At 37.5% G+C, this 20,424-nt stretch overlaps 1 protein-coding gene across 2 annotated transcripts in view; it reads left to right on the forward strand.

Annotated features, from left to right (window-relative positions):
* IFT80 (intraflagellar transport 80) overlaps nucleotides 1–20,424 on the forward strand; it is a 109,500-nt gene that overhangs the window by 3,335 nt on the left and 85,741 nt on the right. Inside the window, exons 2-3 of one of the 2 annotated variants that reach the window (XM_082625351.1) lie at nucleotides 9,631–9,713; nucleotides 12,715–12,937. The exons of the other annotated variant lie outside the window; for it this stretch is intronic. Coding sequence (XP_082481477.1) covers nucleotides 9,678–9,713; nucleotides 12,715–12,937 — 259 coding nt within the window. The 5' untranslated portion in view covers nucleotides 9,631–9,677. The remainder of the gene's footprint in view (nucleotides 1–9,630; nucleotides 9,714–12,714; nucleotides 12,938–20,424) is intronic. 2 annotated transcript variants of the gene reach the window in all.

Below are 20,424 nucleotides of genomic sequence, written 5' to 3' on the forward strand. Positions count from 1 at the left end.
ATTCAGTGTTCAAACAAAGACACTAGGATTGTGCTTCTTTCTTTGTTCTGCTTTGCATTTCCTTGTCTTGGCATTATTCGCAGGCTTCACATAGCGGTCTCTGACACCTCCAGGCTCTCCCCTTGCCATGGTAAGGTGTTACAGTAACTCTAGCCTCAAATTTCCTAAACTTAAAGACCTGGGGTTAAGAAGTGTCTTTCTTCCCCATCTTTTAGTTAAATAAAAGTTTCTATTGGAGATCTCTAACTGACTTAAGCCTAGGTCTCATGCTAGCTCCATTGAAGCCATATGACTAAGAGTGAGGAAGTGGTGCTCCAAGAAGAAATTCTTTGTAGCTAGGAAAAGAGTGAATATATGCAGGGTGACAAAAACACCAATTTTCACTATAAATAGCTAACAATTATTAAGTTCTTACTATGTTTCAGGCACTCTACTGGACATTTGTAAGATGCCTTTCTTTTTTTTAACCTCATGTCTACTTTATCTCATTTAATCATCATAACCAACCTGTGAGGTAGGCATTATTAACCCCATTTTGTATACAGAAGAAAACAAAGTGCAGTGTTTGGAAGATCTCTAGGTGAGAGTTTCAGTAAGAAGTGGGTCAAATGCAGTAGAAACTGAAAAGAGAATGAGAATGATGATCTTACGAAAAACTAACATTTATTAGGTTTTCTTTTTAATGCAGAAATGCATAAAGAAGAAAGCAAAATTGGGCCATAATCCTATCATTCAGATAATTCTATATTAAAAATATAAATGTATAGATAAAATATTATGAACATGATAAAAACTTCAAACAGTATAAAAACATATAAAATGAAAATTAAAAGCGTCCCTTCTCACCCCAGTGTCCCCAACCTCATGAAGGTCTCTGTTAAGTGTCTTGCATATCTTCCGAGAAAAATGTTTTAGTATCCACTAACTTGAATATATATTCCTCCCTTTTTTTTTTAACACAAAAGGGATTGAGTTATATAATACTGCTGTATACTTTGTTTTTGTCATTTAACATATTATAGACATCTTTCTGTATCAATACATATAGATTCATCTCATTTTTTAAATAGTTGTACAGCACTCTAGTTTATCAGTTGAGTGTAATTTTTTTCTATGCTAGTTGATGAATTAAAAGGATGAATTAAAGATGACTACTTATTTTTAAATTTGTGAATCACATGGTTTATTGGCTAGAATTTATTAGGCCGTCCTGCAAAAGGATTATAAATATAACCAATGTGAATAATATTAAAGTATGGTTGACAAGAGCTAGCTCTAATTATAGCTAAAATTGCAAGGAAATGTAAATACCACTGCATATATCAATACATACACTTCAGATACCTATAGGAAGTGGAGTGGCATGGAGGTTGGAGGTCTTTAGTAAGTGAACTATACTGCCATTCGTAAGCCTGTTCCATTGCTTGTTAGGTGTTTGAATAACCTGTCCTTGGAAATGGTGAACCTGCCACTGCCTTCCCTGCCGTATAAGCGATCTCAGCTCTAGTCCACAAGTGGTTTTATGATGGGACCAATCTGAATAAAAGATCTGCTTCTCTGTCTCTCCTCTCTTTACTGGAAAAGAGAGATAGGAGTCTAATCAGAGCTATCAATTTGGAAAACTTGATAAAAACTGTACTTCTAAAAATAGGGCCTTGGGTAGTCATCAGCAAACCATTAATTTCAACTGTTAATATCAACACCCAAGGGTTAGACAATATGCAAATGACCCACACAGAACTTGGTATAAATGCACTTGTGGGGGGCTTCCCTGGTGGCGCAGTGGTTGAGAATCCGCCTGCCGATGCAGGGGACACGGGTTCGTGCCCTGGTCCAGGAAGATCCCACATGCTGTGGAGCGGCTGGGCCCATGAGCCGTGGCCGCTGAGCCTGAGCGTCTGGAGCCTGTTCTCCGCAGCGGGAGAGGCCACAACAGTGAGAGGCCCTCGTACCGCAAAAAAAAAAAAAAAAAAAAAAAAAAAAAATGCACTTGTGATCTAGCTCTTGGACTTCTTCTCTCTCCTTTACATTCTTCTTTACTTCCTAGGCTTTCTGCTACCTCTTATCGATAGGTACATTCTTGTTGACAAGTCATACCTTCCCTCTTTCCTGCCTAAAATTTTTCTCATTTTGTTAGTGCTTTTATGTTTTAGCTTTATTTCTTAAATCTAATTCATTTCTGTTTTCTTTTTTTGTAAACCATCTTCACCGCTTTTAAGTGTACAGTTTAGTGGCATTAAGTGCATTCAGATTGTTGTGCTACTGTCACCTCCATCCATCTGCAGAACTCTCTTCATCTTGCAGAACTGAATCTCTGTACCCATTCCTCCTTCCACCCAGGCAACCACCATTCTACGTTTTGTATCTATGAATTTGACTACTTTAGGTACTTCATATAAGGGAAATTATATAGTATCTGCCCTTTTGTGACTGACTTCTTTCATTTAGCATAATGTTAAGTCTAATTCTTAACATTAATTCTTAATTCTATTTTCTTGGTTCTAATTCTGTTCCATGTTGTAAATACTTATATCTGGAACATGTGTGTGTAATCTATGATGAATATTTAAATTTCTAGTTTTTGATAGTACTGTATAGAGTTCTGTAATAAATAGGCTTGTATAGTTTGTATATGTATCTTGGTGTACATTTATATGTATATGACAAATTCCTATGACTAGGAATTCCTCCCAGGGTAGATTCCTTATATATACTTCCTTTGAATCAGTAGCTTCTAACTCGAAATATGACAGATGTGTCAGACGGACAAAGCCTAGGTAATTTGCCTATGTCCTAGCTGTAAGGAGGGCTAGAGAGGAAATAATTTGTTTTTTATTTATAAGGTAGGAAATTCCCCAAAGGTAGAAAATGTAGTCAAAAGTGTTGGTGGGGGGTGGAACAAAAGAATCAATGACCGTTAGCACCAGTTTTCCTGCTCTTCAATAAGATATGTGACTAACTGTTTCTCTGTATGCCAGGTCTGGGTTCTGGCTGGGTTTTGCATTTGGCCACTTTGACAACAGAAAAATGGTATCTAGTTGTTTCATTTTCATTTCTTTAATTAAAATTGAGGCTGTGACTTATTTCATGTTTTTGATTGCCCGCTGACCATCTGTATTTATGTTTCTGTGAACTGTCAATTTATAAGTGTTTACAAAAAGAAGTACCCCATTATCAGTGTCCTTGATCAAATGACTTCATAGGGGACCATACTGTCTTAGTTATCTTCTGTTTGTATAGTACTGCCAGTCAATCCCTGTGCAGTGGTTCCTTCTCCTTTGCCCCCAAACATGCTTCTTACATAGTATGTAAGAAGAAAAACGCAGAGCCTAGTGTGCCTGGAGCAGTTTGAGTGAAAAGAGAGAGGAAACAGGAGATGAGGTCAGAGAAATGAGGTTGTCTATTAGGGCTGTCCAGAGAAAGAAGAATTAATGTTGAAGTCATTAGTCTTAGGGCTGGAAACTCGGGCAAAATTTCTGTGTTGTAGTCTGGCAGCAGAATTCCTTCTTTGGGAAATCTTGGTTTTTGCTCTTAAGGCCTTCAACTGATTGGATGAGGCCCACCCAAATTATGCAGGGTAATCTGCTTTACTTATGTCAACTGATTGTCGGTGTTAATCACCTCTAAAAAATAGTTTTATAGTAACGTTTAGTCTTGTGTTTGACCAAATAACGGCACCATCTTGCAGCCAAGCTGACACATAAGATTAACCATCACAATAGGAGTCCAGATCAATAAAGGCTTTGAACACCATTGCAAGAGCTTTGTTTCAGGGGCTTCCCTGGTGGTGCAATGGTTAAGAATCCGCCTGCCAATGCAGGGGACATGGGTTCAAGCCCTGGTCTGGGAAGATCCCACATGCCGTGGAGCAACTAAGCCCATGCGCCACAACTACTGAGCCTGCACTCTAGAGCCTGCCAGCCACAACAACTGAGCCCGTGTGCCACAATTACTGAAGCCTGCGTGCCTAGAGCCCGTGCTTTGCAACAAGAGAAGCCACTGCAATGAGAAGCCTGGAAACCGCAATGAAGAGTAGCCCCTGCTTGCTGCAACTAGAGAAAACCTGTGCGTGGCAACGAAGACCCAATGCAGCCAAAACAAAACAAAACAAAACAAAAAAACACCTTTGTTTTAACTCTGAGTGAGACAGGAAGCCATTGGAGAGTTTTGAGTGGAGAAGCACCATGACCTATTTTAAATTTCCCTTTGGCTGCTTTGGTGAGCATAGATTGTGAGGGGTTAGGAGGTCAACTAGGAGGCTATCATAGTTCAGGTTAACAGGTGATGGCACCTTGGACTGGATCCATAGTAGTGGGGGTCATGAAAATCAGGTATTTTGAAGATAGATCATACAGGTTTTGTTTTTTACGAGTTGGATTTGGAATGTGAGAGAAGAGTCAGTGATGATTCCAAGGTTTTTGGCCTGTGCAACTGGAAGGATGGAATTTCCATTTACTGAGATGGGTAAGGCTGTGGGAGGAGCAAAGTTGGAGGAAAGATCAGGGGTTTGATTTGGATCTTAAGTTTGAGATGTCACACATTCAAATAGAGTCATCAAATAATCAGTTAGCTATAAAAGTCTGGGATTCAGTGCAGAGGTCTGAACTGGAGATATGAAATTGGGAGTTGTCACTAGGTAGTCAATAAATTTAAACTTATATTAAGCCATGAAACTGGGTGAGATCTCCATGGCAGTGAGTATAGATACAGCAGAGGTACAAGGATGAGTGCACAGTTTAAGGTTAGGGAAATTAGGAGAAAAGGTCGGGAATATTTATTCCCTCTATAACTCTGCAATTCCTTTCCCTCCCTAAACTGTCTATTAAAGTAAATCCTAACAACCTTATTAGCAGGATTGAAAAGGAATTCCCACAGAGTTACATGTGGTCCTAGCAAGATTGCCCTTTCCTGTCATAAAACTCTTCATCAACACTACAAACCACCTAAGAGAACAGTTCAGGAAGAAGGCTACAATTTAAATTGATTATACACCTTCCTTTATTCGATGATTGGGACTATTCCATCGTATCTTACAACCCTGTTTACCTCCGTCTCTACATTCAAGGCCCTTAATTCCCTGCATTAGTTCATTATTAGGTTTAGCTGTTGATGACAGTAACTTAAACATGATAAAAGTTTATTTACTATCCCTTAAAAGGCTAAATAGGACTGATAGGACTCTCTACAAGGTCAAGAATCTTAGTTCCTTCTATCTTGTTGCTGCATTATATATGGTCTTGATGGCATGGCAGGGAGAGGGCTACTCTTATTTTCCAAGTTTTCATTTGCCAATAATGCTGATTTATATAACTTTTATAAGAGGTAGTAATGTGGATTTTATAAGAGGTAACTCATTTACTTTTCATATTACCACTGTGGGTAACCAATACTGTTGGGTAGAGTTATCTACCTGCCTCAAGATATAAGTTCCAGATTGGGCCACAAGGTTGATGGTGTTGTAATATCCCCGTTGGGTTTAAGAATTGTTAATGTCCTATGTGGCTACACCCAGTTTCAAGGGCAGCTGAGAAATGTAATCTTTATTCTGGATGGCCAGGTATGCAGCAAAAATTCAGATTCTTCTACCACAGGAGTAGGGATGAATGAAAGAGGACAGCTGGCTGTTTTTACCATCTCCCACCATCTGTCCCAAACTCTTAGCTCTTCACCATTTAAATCCTACTACTCTACCTTTTGGAACTCACAGTATGTCATTGGCCAAATCTGTGTTCTCAACCTTTACTCTAAAACTTCATAGTTTTACCCTTTAACTTCACAGTCTAACTTAAATCTGGTTGCTTCCTAAGGAAACTGCTTTCCTCTTGGCTGTTTCAAATGGAGGCTCTTTTGCCTTCCAGACTCCCATGTATCAGAGGGCCTTGTTTCTCATTAGTGTTTCTGCACAACTGATTGTCTTCCCCTTTCCTCTCTACAATCCCTTAGTCGCTTTGAGATAAGTCTTGTGAGATCAAACCGTTATCTACTCTGCCTTTTTGTAGTCATCTACAGATCTCTGCTTTTTTCCTCGTTCAGTGAATAGTGTTTTAGCACCTGGGTAACTGTCTATCTCCACCACTATTCTTGTCATTATTCTCAGCAATTTAACATCCTGAAATCAATTCTTCCATTCCCTGGCCTCTCAGTTCCTTGACCTTGGCCACCCACTTTGACAGTCTTAACCTACTTCATCATTACCAATATCTATACTCTCTCCCAAAATCTGTTTTAAGCATCTCATTGTATATCTCCACTTGTCTTTCTCTAGTTTACTTCCTCTAGAATCCTAATGCTGAAAATTCTTCAGGCTTCAGTAGGACTTCTAGGCCATTGAAGCTACTACCTTTTCAAGTTCTGCTGGGTAGTCTCATCCCATGGCTTTGAACATGATCTCTGTGCTGATAACCCTCAAACTGACATCTCAATGATATCTCCAGCTCTGACCTCTTGCTTGACTCCAGACTCGTATATCCAATTTCTCCTTGAATTCTTCATTCGGATATCTAATAGGCACCTTAAACTTAGCATACGCAAAAGAGAATTTTTATATTATCCCTTTCAACCTGTTCCTCCCTTAGTTTTCTTCATTTCAGTAAATGGCAACTCCTTTGTACCTGTTGAAACTTTAGAGTCATTTTTGACTCCTCTTTCTCTTTTTTTTTTTACATTTTATTTATTTATTTATTTATTTATTTATTTATTTATTTATTTATGGCTGTGTTGGCTCTTCGTTTCTGCGCGAGGGCTTTCTCTAGTTGCGGCAAGCGGGGGTCACTCCTCATCGCGGTGCGCGGGCCTCTCACTATCGCGGCCTCTCTTGTTGCGGAGCACAGGCTCCAGACGCGCAGGCTCAGTAATTGTGGCTCACGGGGCCAGTTGCTCCGCGGCATGTGGGGTCCCCCCAGACCAGGGCTCGAACCCGTGTACCCCGCATCGGCAAGCGGACTCTCAACCACTGCGCCACCAGGGAAGCCCTCCTCTTTCTCTTAAACTAAATTCATCAACAAATCCTGTGGAATCTTCTTTCAAAATATATTCAGAATATGACTGCTTCATATTATTTGTACCACTACTGCCTTCCTCATCAATCCACTTTCATTTCTCTTCTGGATCATTGAAATCCTAACTGGCCTCCCTGCTTCCAGTGTTGCTCATTTTTCCTTTTTTTTTTTTGGTCATACCATCCATAGTGTCATCCATAGTGACACTTTAAAAAATGTAAGTCAGATATTATCACTCTACTGGCTTCTCCGTTCATTTAGAAGAAAAAAAATGAAGCTTTTATTGTGGTTTTCCAACTTCTATATGATCTGTGTCCCTCCCTCCTCTTCCCCAGTTTCCTGCTATCCCCTTCACTCACTCTGTATTGGCCATACTGGACTTCATGATCTGACTTATCATTAATGATTTAAAAGCATAACTAGCTACTGTATTTAGAAGAGTTTGAAGGGTAAATGTAGGAACAGGAAGATCAGTTCTGGACCTACTGAAATAATTGAGGATGATGGTGGCTTTAGACTTATGATGGCGGTACTGAGAAGTGGCCAGATTAGGAGTATATTTTGGTAGTTTGGTGATCGGATTTCCTGGGCATATTTTTTCCTCTTAAGCACCATGAATGTTAACCCACGCTGGACCAAAGACAACTTATAAATGATTTTTAGTAGCAAAGGCATAGTTGCTCCTGTCTGCTCCCTATATAAAGTTGCAAAATAGATTTTTCAATACTCTAGGAATTTTCTTTTATTCCCCCTCCCACCCCACCTACCAATGACTAGTCAGATCCTTGATGACCAATGCTTTGGGGCAGATAAAAACACCTCAGTGCGTCCCCAGGCAGCTCTGCACTTCCCTGAATTGGCTGTCCTCTAATACTACTTCTCCTTTATTCCTCTATTCAGTCTCACATCAGAATGCCCATATCCTTCATGCAGATGACCTCAGCTAAATAGGATGTATGGGGAAGAGCTTTCTGAGCAAAAGAGAATCTTCCCAATGTTAGGATGCCAGCCTCCTCTTTCTCTGATTCCTTGGCACCATGTTTCTGAATAGTTGCAGATTACTTTCTCATGAAAAACATAGTGCATTTACTATTTATATGGGGTAATGATTTCTTTTGGTGAGGAATGATTCCTAATTATTATGGATTTCAGCACTTTGAGGTATTTTGATATAGGCTACATCATGCCTTTAAAGTTTCTGAATGTAATTGTATATTCAGACTATATATATATTATTTTTTCTTGTCTATTATGTTGTTTCTTATTTCCAGAATCAATAAGTTATCTGCCTTTATTCTTTTAAAATCCTTATAAGCTGGATGAATTTGAATTATTGTGAAAAAGCAGCATGTTTTTACCTTTTTCCCCCCTCTAATTGAAGGACGTCTGATAGAAAGAAGGAAGGAGTTTTGAGAAAGGTGCTAAAACTCCTAAGGACGAAAAGTGAGCCTTAGAAGTGTGCCTAGGAGAAATTGTTTTCTTGCTCTGGATGCTATACACAGATTCATACTTTAAAAGTTGAACATAAATCTTGTTAAATGAACTGGAGGAGAGAGGTTTCTGACCTTAGCTGCATATTGACTGGATAGAAAACTTCAGATTTTTTTCTGTGGTCTTAACAATTTTCTCCCCATTCTCACAAATTTATGAGTACAATAAGTGAAAAAGGTGCTTTGAGATAAAGCTGTATTTAGCACCTTGCTAATCTAAAAGTCTTCTGGATTTGAGAGAATGAGAAATTATCTAAGGTAGGCCCACTGAATTCTTATCTATAACTCACACCTTCTTTGATGTAGTTAGCAGTAATTTTCTACTTGGTGAAGAGGATTTTTTTCCTTTAATTACACTTTCATTTATTTTTTTTCTCTAGGCTAGTGATATTACTCAGAAAGAATCCCACAACTATAAATTGGATTCAGGCAATTTAGCATTTTCTTGATTAGTATCTTTTGATAGCATGGTTATTTGAGAGAGTGTTACCCTTGTTTTTCTAAATTTTTGTTTGCCATTTACATTGTGATTTTTATATAGCTTTTATAATAGATTTATTAGCTCTTTTTAGAATAACTCGCTTATTTTTCACTTTGCCACCATGGCAAGCATAACTGTTGGGCAGTGTATCTACCTCCAACAGAATGTAAATCTCAGATTGGATCACTAGGTTGATGATGTCATAGTATTCCCATGTAGGTTCTATAACTAAAGCTCAAAAAATGTATCTTAGCCCTCGATCAGACCTTTGGAATTTATTTTATTGTGTATCAATTCAACAGGACCAACATTGATCTGCCATTGAACAGTTCCCAGTTTAAAAAATCTTTTGATTAGGTCTCAGGACAGCCCTTAGAAATTATTTACCTGGCCAGATTTAGTGGCATTCTGTACTTGTAGGACTGTTTTAGGCAGGTTGTAGAGGACTTCTGGCGTCCAACCCCAAGGCCTCCAATCACTCACTTGGCAGAATTAGCACACTGACTAGTTTTCTTCCTCTTTTCATGTATTTGTTGCCAGCAGGATTGAAAGTGTTTTGGTGTCCTTGGGGTGCTAAGATGTTTTGTTTACTTTTAATTTTTTGTGTATATATGTTTGTTTTTAATGCAGATTCTATATTTTCCCCCTTTTATTTTTACAGTGAATACAATCAAGTGGTATTTTAAAATTTTGCTGGAAGGTGGAGACATGAGACTGAAAATATCTCTTTTAAAAGAACCAAAGCATATCCTTTTAATACTTATAAACCTTATTGTGATCACCTTACTATAGTATTATTAAAAGTTTTCTATTTTTGTAGTCTAGTTGGATAATGGATTTTTTTCATTCCTTTATTGGTAGTTTTGCTAAATTGTTTCTGAAATATTTGAGGTCTTGTGTTGCAGGTAATTCTCCAATACAAACTATTTGCTCTAAATCTTACTTTAAATTTTTTATTGACATTTTTCTTACTCTACTTAAGTACTACTATACTTAGGTACATAAAAAACAGTTTTTGTTTAGTCTAATAAAATCTTAAAGAGAAGTTTTTTAAAAATCAAATAATTTATCTGTTGATATGATCTAGTATGTTTTCGTTGAGTTCTGCTCTATTTCTTCTTACGATAAAGTGGAGGGTAAGCTGGGGAAATCTGAGCAGTTAGACCTTTATTATTTCACGTGGGAAGGGGGCAATTATAAATATTTCTCAAATGCATGACCTTATATTTTGTCAGCAAGAACTCCCAGTTTTGTGTCAGGAAGATATGATAGGCTCCTTTACCTTCATTCTTAGTTATTTAGACCAGTGCTTCTAAAAGTATCATCTGTGGACTTTATTGCAGGTCTGTGAAGGGATAAGTACAGAAATTGAAGGTAAGAAGGAAGAAATTTTTGTAGCAATTTGATAATCACAACATCCAAATATAAGATCATTTTTCTAGTAATTCATTTTTATTTTATCTTAGAAAATGTTGATCTGTAACAAATTTGAAATAAAGAAAAATAGGATCCTTCAGAGATAGAGAAGCACAGCTTTAGACATTTGATCAAACGTTTTGAATTAATATTGTCTTGTCTGCTTTTTTTTACCATTTGAGTGAAGATATAATTCCTTTTATTTCTCCTTAAATCATTTTTATTCTCTTTTAAAAGTGTGCCCCCAGGACTTCCCTGGTGGCGTAGTGGTTGAGAGTCTGCCTGCCGATGCAGGGGACACGGGTTCGTTGCCCCGGTCCGGGAAGATCCCACATGACGCGGAGCGGCTGGGCCCGTGAGCCATGGCCGCTGAGCCTGCGCGTCCGGAGCCTGTGCTCCGCAATGGGAGAGGCCACAACAGTGAGAGGCCCACATACCGCAAAAAAAAAAAAAAAAAAAAAGTGTGCCCCCAGGAGTTCATGCTGCTTACAGTCTTTTAGATTTTGACTATGTCGATTGTCTGCTTTTACCTTTTCAAGCTGAAGAATAACAGTCTTTTTAGACTTTCTTATTCTGGCAGTCCTCTCATTTCTCCTGTAATTTTAGTTAACTTATTAGTTTGAAGACATGTCACATATGTCTGATGTGTACTTACATCAGTTTTTATGAGGATAAGCTTAATATTTTTTGTTTTGGGGCATGTGTGTATGTGTATTTTCTTTCTAGGTTATGCCTGACAGTCTCCCTTTTTAAAGGTTTTACCTAACATTGTTTAAGCTATAGCAATTATACTGGAAGAATTTTTTTCAGTAATGGTCTAACGGGACATCCAGATCCTTTTGTTTAGATTCTACTTTGAATTCTGAGTATTCCAATGCCGCTTTATTACCTATTTGTGCAGTCTCTTAAGAACTTTCCATAATTTCTTTTTTACCTTTTTGGTTATTTTGCTTAATCTATCATATCTTGAAGTATTAAAAAAAATATTAGAACATCCCAGAATAATTTGGCACATAGTCTCTTTCTTTTTCCTTAGAGTTTACTGATTGCTTGGATGAGCCAATAGAAAGCATTGGTGAGAAGAGAAGGCAGTAAAATTATTATATAATAACAACAAAAGAGCAAACAACCCAACCAGTATAATGTGGTAATATAGAAATCCACATATAAGCAGGAGAAAGCATCTCAGAAATGACAAACTGAAGTGCCTTCTCTAGATACACAACTCTGCTAGGGTAAGCAACCTGTTCTGATGGTGGAAGTGAGGGCTACTTGAACACCTCAATTTATAGAAATCCACTTGATAAATCAGAGACTGAGAAAATAGGTTAAAGTAGGGTTCATATCTTATCCATATTACCTTGTAGGTGCAGTAAATTGTAACTGAATTACTTCCTGAATTTAATGTCAGGAAATTTGGTAGGATTTTAGTTTCAGCTATTAAGCTGTAGGCTTTTTCCTAGGTGAATTATTATGTGTCATTTAAGCAGGTATTTTACTGTTAGATTTCAGTCTTTTTTTCTTTTCTTTTTTTTTAAAATAAATTTACTTATTTATTTATTTTTGGCTGTGTTGGGTCTTCATTGCTGCTCACAGGCTTTCTCTAGTTGTGGCGAGCGGGGGCTACTCTTCATTGCGGTGCACGGGCTTCTCATTGTGGTGGCTTCTCTCATTGAGGAGCACAGGCTCTAGGTGTGCAGGCTTCAGTAGTTGTGGCACACGGGCTTAGTTGCTCCGCGGCATGTGGGATCTTCCCGGACCAGGGCTCGAACCTGTGTCCCCTGCACTGGGAGGCAGATTCTCAACCACTGCGCCACTAGGGAAGTCCCCTCAGTCTTATTTTAACACTTGATTTTTGAAAACTTTTATCAAAATAATACATGCTTATTCTAATAACTTAAATGAAACAGATATATGTAAATAAAAAAAGCATAGTTCCCTTTTCTCCCCACTTATTCCCCAATGGGTTAGAGTCGATCCTTTCATTCCTTTTGTTCTGTTAGATGTCTTTGTATCTTTTGCCTTGTTTATGGAATACTTTGTAACGCAATTTAAAATTTTTCACATAGTCAAATCTTTCTTTTTTTCTCTTTTGGCACCTGGGTTTCTTATCTTGCTTTCCATTTTTCTTACAACTGTTTTGATAGATGCTTATTTTCCTTTCCTTATATGGAAAAAATATGGAAGTCATAAAATGAAAAATAGGCTTAGAAGCTTGAAACATTTGACCCTATTTTATACTCTTCTTATAATCTGCATCTGCAAAATATTGTATTTATTAAGACTGAAGACTTTTGTGTGTGTTTTATGTCTCCTTAACATGGTGACACATCAAGAATTAGTAAGCTGTGTGGGCTGGAATACTGCTGAAGAACTGTATTCATGTAGTGATGATCACCAGATAGTGAAGTGGAACTTGTTAACTAGTGAAACAAGTCAAATAGTAAAGCTGCCTGATGATATTTACCCAATAGATCTTCACTGGTTTCCGAAAAGTCTAGGCATAAAGAAACAAACTCAAGCAGAAAGCTTTGTTCTCACAAGTTCTGATGGTAAGTTTTAAATAAATGTTTTATGCTAATCTTTATACTTAAAAGACATAACATTTTAGTATGACATGTTTTGAGTTGTTTATGCATTTCCTATGTAGTCAGTGCATCTGTGTATAGGCTATAAAACTATTGTCATAGAAGAAGGTGAATTAAACTGGCATATACTGGGATTGAATCTGAACCTCTGGCTTTACTTTTTCTGTGCTCGCGGGTATTGTTAGACTTTTATCAGTTTTGGTTTCTAATTTTGTCAAATTTAACTGTATAACATAACCACACTAAAAATAGATGGTACAACACACACTCATTTAGTAAGCTATCAAATATAGTCTTTATATTCTAGTACATGTTAATTTCTACTTACAGAGCTGGAGATTAATTTGATCATAGTTTTATTATTGGTGAGTAAAAAGCATGATTTTTCTATTTTTTAAGGAAATGTTTTAATTTTCTTGGAAATAACTTGAACTGTTTTTCATCTGTATTACACTTTACCTACTATATCAGTTAAGAGTACATTCATCAAAAGTAACAGAAACTTACTAGGCTAACTTATGCACAGATGGAGTTTTCTGGTTTACCTAGCTCCAGGGGTAGATCTTTAAGCACAGCTGCATGAGACCCCTATTCTTTTTCTTTTTTTTCTTTTTTTTTTTTTTTGCGGTACGTGGGCCTCTCACTGGTGTGGCCTCTCCCATTGCGGAGCACAGGCTCCGGACGTGCAGGCCCAGCGGCCATGGCCCATGGGCCCAGCCGCTCCGTGGCATGCGGGATCCTCCCGGACCGGGGCACGAACCCGTGTCCCCTGCATCGGCAGGAGGACTCTCAACCACTGCGCCACCAGGGAAGCCCCTTTTTCTTTTTTTTTAAATAACACATACACAACCCCTTGAGATTTTATTTATTTATTTATTTTTTATTTAGTTTGCTGCGTTAGGTCTTAGTTGTGGCACGTGGGATCTTTGTTGCTGCATGCGGGATCTTGCGGCATGTGGGATCTTTCATTGCGGTGTGTGGGCTTCTCTCTCGTTGTGGTGTGCAGGCTCTTTAGTAGTGGCGCGCAGGCTCCAGAGCACACAGGCTCAGTAGTTGCAGCACGTGGGCTCTCTAGTTGAGGCGCACAGGCTCTACATTGTGTGGGCTTAGTTGCCCCACAGCATGTGGGAACTTTGTTCCCTGACCAGATATCAAACCCGCATCCCCTGCATTGAAAGGCAGATTCTTAACCACTGGACCACCAGGGAAGTCCCCAGGCCCCTATTCTTGCCATCTCTTGGATAGACTCGCCCCAAAAGGTGAGCATGATGGCAGCCAGCAGCCCAAGGCTTACCCTACAGGAAAAGAAAAGTCAGCAGAGAGAGTGCTTCTTCCTCAGTATCACTTGCAGTCAACATGCAGAGAGGTCCTGGACAAGCTTGGGTCATGTGCCCATCACTGAGTGAATCATTTTAGTCAAGGGACTGGGACACTGATTGACTGAGCGTGGCAGGCCTTAGGCCATCGTGGAAAGGGAAAGAGAAGAGGAAAGGGATGTTATGGCAAACAATCACATCAGATTCTAATTCTTTTACATGTAATTTTTAAACTTAGTTTTCTGAATCTTGATTAAATGAGATATTGTGTGAAAGTATTTGGTACAGTGTGTAGCACTTACAAGATTGACTCTGAGCACAGCTAGAATTTAGTTTACCTCTTATGATAAAATGAAGGGTTGACTTTAAAAAAAGCTTTTAATTTTGTTATAATTTCACATTTATAGAAAGGTTGCAAGAATTGTACAAATAACTGCTGTATATCCTTTATCCAAATTCACTAGTTGTTAACATTTTGTCCCATATACTTTATCATTGCTGGTCTTTGCTCTCTCTTTCTCTCTTTCTCTCTCTCTCTCTCTCCCCTGCCCCCCCCCCCACATATACTTTTTTCTGAAACATTTGAGAGTAATTTATAGATATGCCACTTTAACCATAAATACTTCAATGCATTTCCTAAGAATAAGGATTTTCTGTTACTTAACCACAATACGTTGATCAAAATCAGGAAATTTAACATTGATGTAATACTGTTATCTAATCTACAGTTTATATTCAAATTTTAACAATTGTCCTAATGATATCTTGTATAGAAATTTGTTTTTTTCTGGTACAGAATAACACATTGTTTTTGTCATATCTCTCTAGCCTCCTTTAATCTGGAGCAACCCCTCAGTCTTTTATGATCTCCACTGTTTTGAAGAATACAGGCCCGTTATTTTTACAGAATGTCCTTCAATTCATGTTTGTCTGATGTTTCTTCATGATTAAATCCAGTTATACATTTTTAGCAGCAGTACTCAGGGCATCAGATTGGAAGATTCATGATGCTGGTTTGACCCATTATTGGTGACTTTAACTGATTATTTTGAAAGGTTGTGTTCACTAAATTAATCTGGTGTAAAGTTAATGTTTTTCCCTTTTAATAAATAATTTCTGAAAGGATACTTTCAGACTATATAAAAATATTCCCTTCCTCCTCAGGTTTCTTCCCACTGTCTTGGCATCTATTGATGACTGTTGGCTGAATCATTTATTACTAAGATTGTTGCCAAATGGTGATTTTTTTTAACTCCATAATTTCTTTTATATTGATTTGTTAGTATTTTACTTCAAGGAAGAGCCTTCTGTCTCCTGCCCATTTATTTATTTGTTTACTTAGATTAGACTCATAGATTCTTATTTTATTTCTTGAGCATCCTATTACTACCATTTAAAATTTTTGATGTTACAGTTGTCCCAGGTTTGGCCAGTTGGAGCCCCGTGAAGCCAGCTCAAGTGAATTTTCTTTTTACCTGGGGGGTATGTTTCCTCATCATATTTTGAGCACTTCTTTGCTGGCACAAGATGTTCCAGGCTCATTTTGTACTTTCCCAGTCCCAGCTTCCAAATCAGCTGTTTCTCCAAGGAGACTTGTTCTTTTCTGGGTGCTTAATGGTATTTAAAAGCCAAGATGAGTGTGCCAGGTATGCTCATTTCAATGGGATGTGTTTACTTCAAGGTCCTTTCACAGGACAGAGCTAAGAAATACGAATAGAAATGTGTATTAAAATATACATACCTACAGCAATTTCTTCCTCCCTCCCTCCCTCTCTTCCTTTGCTTCCTTCCCCTTTCTCCCTTCCTTCCTTTCCATGATAAAAACCATGAGTTCACTCTGATACCACCAGTTCTAATTCAGCACCACAGGGTTAATTCTAGTCTTTTTTCCCCATACTTGGAAACAGTAAGGAAGCTTGGCTTCCGTTACTCTCAATATATTTACTTACTTGTTTAATTCTACAATACACAGCAGGTTGTTTCAGAATTGCTAATCCATACGATTGCAAAAAAAATAGAATTTAATATTTTACTGTTGTTTTTATCTTTACACTGAGGATGTAGAGTCAAGGATATAGAGTCAAAGTCTTGTGTTCAAAGTTACTTGGCATTTCCCCCATACTAGTGTTGTTGCTATTCATTTAAAATATAGTTAAGTGTATTTATTTCTGTTTGTTTTCCATTTAAGGTCTCCTCTCCCCATCCTTGTTGATTTGATTATTTTTTAAATATGTAAAACGTTACATGGATGGTTCCACAAAGTCAAAACTATATAAAAAAATATACTCAGAGCAATGTCACTACTCCTACCTACCCAATCCCATACACCCTGTTTTTATTTATTCTCTGTATGTAACCAATCCCTTTGGTTCAGGTTTATCCTTTCTTGTTTCTTTTAGCAAAAAGAAACAGATACATGTATATTTTCTCATTTCACCTTTTTTAAATTACATAGAAGGTGGCATACCATATATTTTCTTTTTTTTTTTTTTTTACTTTTTACTTATTTTTGGCTGCATTGGGTCTTTGTTGCTGCACGCGGGCTTTCTCTAGTTGCAGCGAGCGGGGGCTATTCTTCGTTGTGGTCCACGGGCTTCTCATGGTGGCTTCTCTTGTTGCAGAGCATGGGCTCTAGGCCCGCAGGCTTCAGTAGTTGCAGCATGCGGGCTCAGCAGTTGTGGCACATGGGCCCAAGGGGACGCGGGCTTCAGTAGTTGCAGGGCGTGGGCTCAGTAGTTGTGGCGCTTGGTCTCTAGGGCACACAGGCTTCAGTAGCTGTGGCGCTCAGTAGTCGTGGTGCACAGGCTTAGTTGCTCTCTGGTATGTGGGATCTTCCTGGACCAGGGATTGAACCCGTGTCCCCTGCATTGGCAGGTGGATTCTTAACCACTGCGCCACCAGGGAAGTCTACCATATATTTTCTTTTCATTTTCCTTTTTAAAGTCAATAGTGTATGAAGATTGACCTGTATCTGATGAATATGGACAGTAAATATAGTTAGTCTTGATAATTTCTGTTATCTGAGTGTTTCCCTGATTTATTAAGACTACTTAGGTACACTTAACTAAAGAATAGCTGTTTGGATCTCTATTTCACATTGGCTTTAGGTAAACTACTTTCAGATAGGGAAAAAAGTCTGAAGTAAGACAAATATCATTTAAAGATAAATTTGCAAGATTAAAAGTGGGAAAATATATTATGACTCTTGAGAAACTATAGTGTTTACTTTTATTTTTAGGTTTACTACAAAAACAAACAAACAAACAAATAAGGTAACATAACATGCTACAACTAGATGTAGGAAGAAGAGAGAACCAAAGCAGGGTAGTTGAGTATTTTCTCTTAGGCTGGGATGAAGAATATCTGGGATCTTGTGAAAGTGAAGGCAAAGGATGATAGTTCAAAGAAAAGAAGTAGAAGAGTAAGACAAGAAACAGAATCCAGAAATGTTCAAAAAAACAGAAGAAGAAGGCTTCCCTGGTGGCACAGTGGTTGAGAGTCCACCTGCCGATGCAGGGGACACGGGTTCGTGCCCCGGTCCGGGAGGATCACACATGCCGTGGAACAGCTGGGCCCGTGAGCCATGGCTGCTGAGCCTGTGCATCCGGAGCCTGTGTTCCGCAACGGGAGAGGCCATGGCAGTGAGAGGCCCGTGTACCGCAAAAAAAAAAAAGAAAAAGAAATGCTCAAAAAAAAAGAAAGTGGATGATGCTATTGGAAGGTGGTCGGTCAAGGTGTTTCTTGCCAGATAAACATCTGAGATCATTTTATGTATCAATGCTGTATTCTCTGTTAATCAAATACTATAAAAAATTATTATTCTGGTTTAAAAAATATATAATATGAGACCCACCCTCTTAATAAATTTTTAAGTGTACAGTGCAATATTCAATAATTTAATAATTTAATATAATTTTTGTGTAAGCACAATATTGTATAACAGATCATTAGGACTTTTTCATTTTGTATGATGTTAACCCAGAACTTAAAAAATTCTTTTTCAAAATTTAGTTCTTTGTCTAAGAGGTTCCCTCTTCTACTTGGCACCAACTCTCTTCTCTTGAGTTTTCTCCCCCAAGGCTGGCAAAAATGGTTACGGCTTTTGAGTTTGTTCATCACTTCTCCAGTGTTCCCTTTGTCATACCCCCTCCATCTTCTGTGTTAGTGGTAGCATTCAAAAAAGATCCATGGGATTTGGGGACAGGTCCTGAAATACATAGAGCAGACTTTTGCCAAGTATTTTGTCTCACCAATAATTCTCTCTTCAACATTATTACTTCTTTTTGAATATTTCATGCAGCTGTATCCTACTTTATAGAGGAGATATTTCTTTCTTTGACAATGTATTGCAAGATTTACATTTAAAAAAGAATGATTTAAAATGCACTAGGGGAGCTGCTATGTAAAGGAATTCTGGTATAAAATCTTTTGTAAAGCCAGTAAACAGTCCTTAAATTATATTTAGTGAAAGTTGAATTTTTTTATACATTGTATTAGATATCTTAAAGTAATCCTCATATTCTCTTATTAGTTAATATGTACATTTAAAATCCCACTTTAAAAAGCATTTATGTGTTCATTTCTTTCTGTCAGAAGTTAGTGGTTACCGATCTCTGGCTTTTGCAACCATCTGCCAAAAACATTTCTGCTATTAAGCAGTCTGCAAAAGTGCTCATGTGACCTTTTTCCTAGCACCCTATTTCAAGCCTTCTCATGTTTCCATAGACATTTCTTAAGGCATTTCTAACTTTAAGAAATGTGTTTCGTGTAATTTTAATCTACTTACTCTGTTCTTTTTCCCTTTTATAACATTTTCCTCTTTTTAGTTTATCTTTAATTTAATAATAAGAGATGAATTTTATACCCTAGGATTTAAATATCCATTTTTTACCCAAATCATCCATTGTTTAAACAATGAATAGTATCAATAAAATGAATAAATGTAATCAAATGTATTGATTATATTCTCTTCCTGACCCCACCCCTAGCAAATATTTGGAAATAAATTATTTGCTTCCTAGTTTTGGTCTAGCATTTTTAAAAGGTTATAGAAAAGCTGGAGAGAAGAAGAAACAAAATAGTTAAAAGGATAACTGTGTTTTTTAAAATTTTTGATGCATGTAGTTTTATATTTATGCTTTACTCTGGGGGTGCTAGTCAAGCAATTTGTAACAATCAGACAAACTACAAAGACCAAAGATTTATTGAGTGTCAAATCTATACAAAGAGTTGGCCTTAGTTGTCCCAGTATGTGTCTTCTGTGAGGTCATGGGAAGCAAGAATAATTTCAGCACTTGTCAGAAAGTCAGTATTAGATATTTTAGGATAAGAAATATCGGTGATCAAAAATACATAAAATTTCTAAAATACAAAGAAAAGAAAAGAAATTTTCAGACCCTTCATTTCAGGTTCAGGAGCTATTTGGTTAATCTCTTTGGTGATAGATTCATTCATTACATGCAACAATTTAGTATGTGGATATTTTGTGCTAGGAAATATGCTAACATTTAGTGAAACAGATTTGGATAAAGTAAATAATGGCCACTCACTATATGTCATCTTTATAGTTTCCTCTTTTGAGATTTTTTTCCCCCTTGTATTTTCTTTCTAAAGCAATGCATTAAAAAAAGTATATCCAAATTAATTTTAAGTTAGTATCATAAAGAGCGTAATAGCACAGTTGAATTCAAAGTCATCTTGTTACATTGAAAAATAACGCAGAGGTAAATATAAAATTAAAAGGAAGATATGAGGAAAAGTAGATGGCGCTAGTGGGTGGTTAGATGAAGGAAAGGGGTAGTTTATTGAAGAGGGCCTAGAAAATGAATGATGGGAAAAGTCGGCTCTCAGATTGAATGAGAAAGAAAAGAATGTCAAGGTAGTCCTTTTTTTTTTTTTAAGTTGCTAAGTACGGTTACTGAGTTGGTAAATTTAACAAATGCTGCTTATGTAAAGCACTATTGCAAATAAAAATATGACTAAGACATGGCCTTCTGAAAAGAATCACAGTCCAATAAAAAAATGCTGCAATAGAGCTACAAATATTGTGCAATGTGTGTAAAAAGGGCGAATGACTTTATTGATGGGAATAGGTTGGTGGTCAGTGAAATAACCACAGGGTGCTAAGTGTAAAAT

This window comes from Mesoplodon mirus (genome assembly GCF_964341445.2).
Source record: "Mesoplodon mirus genome assembly, chromosome: 6".
Classification (NCBI taxonomy): domain Eukaryota; kingdom Metazoa; phylum Chordata; class Mammalia; order Artiodactyla; family Ziphiidae; genus Mesoplodon; species Mesoplodon mirus.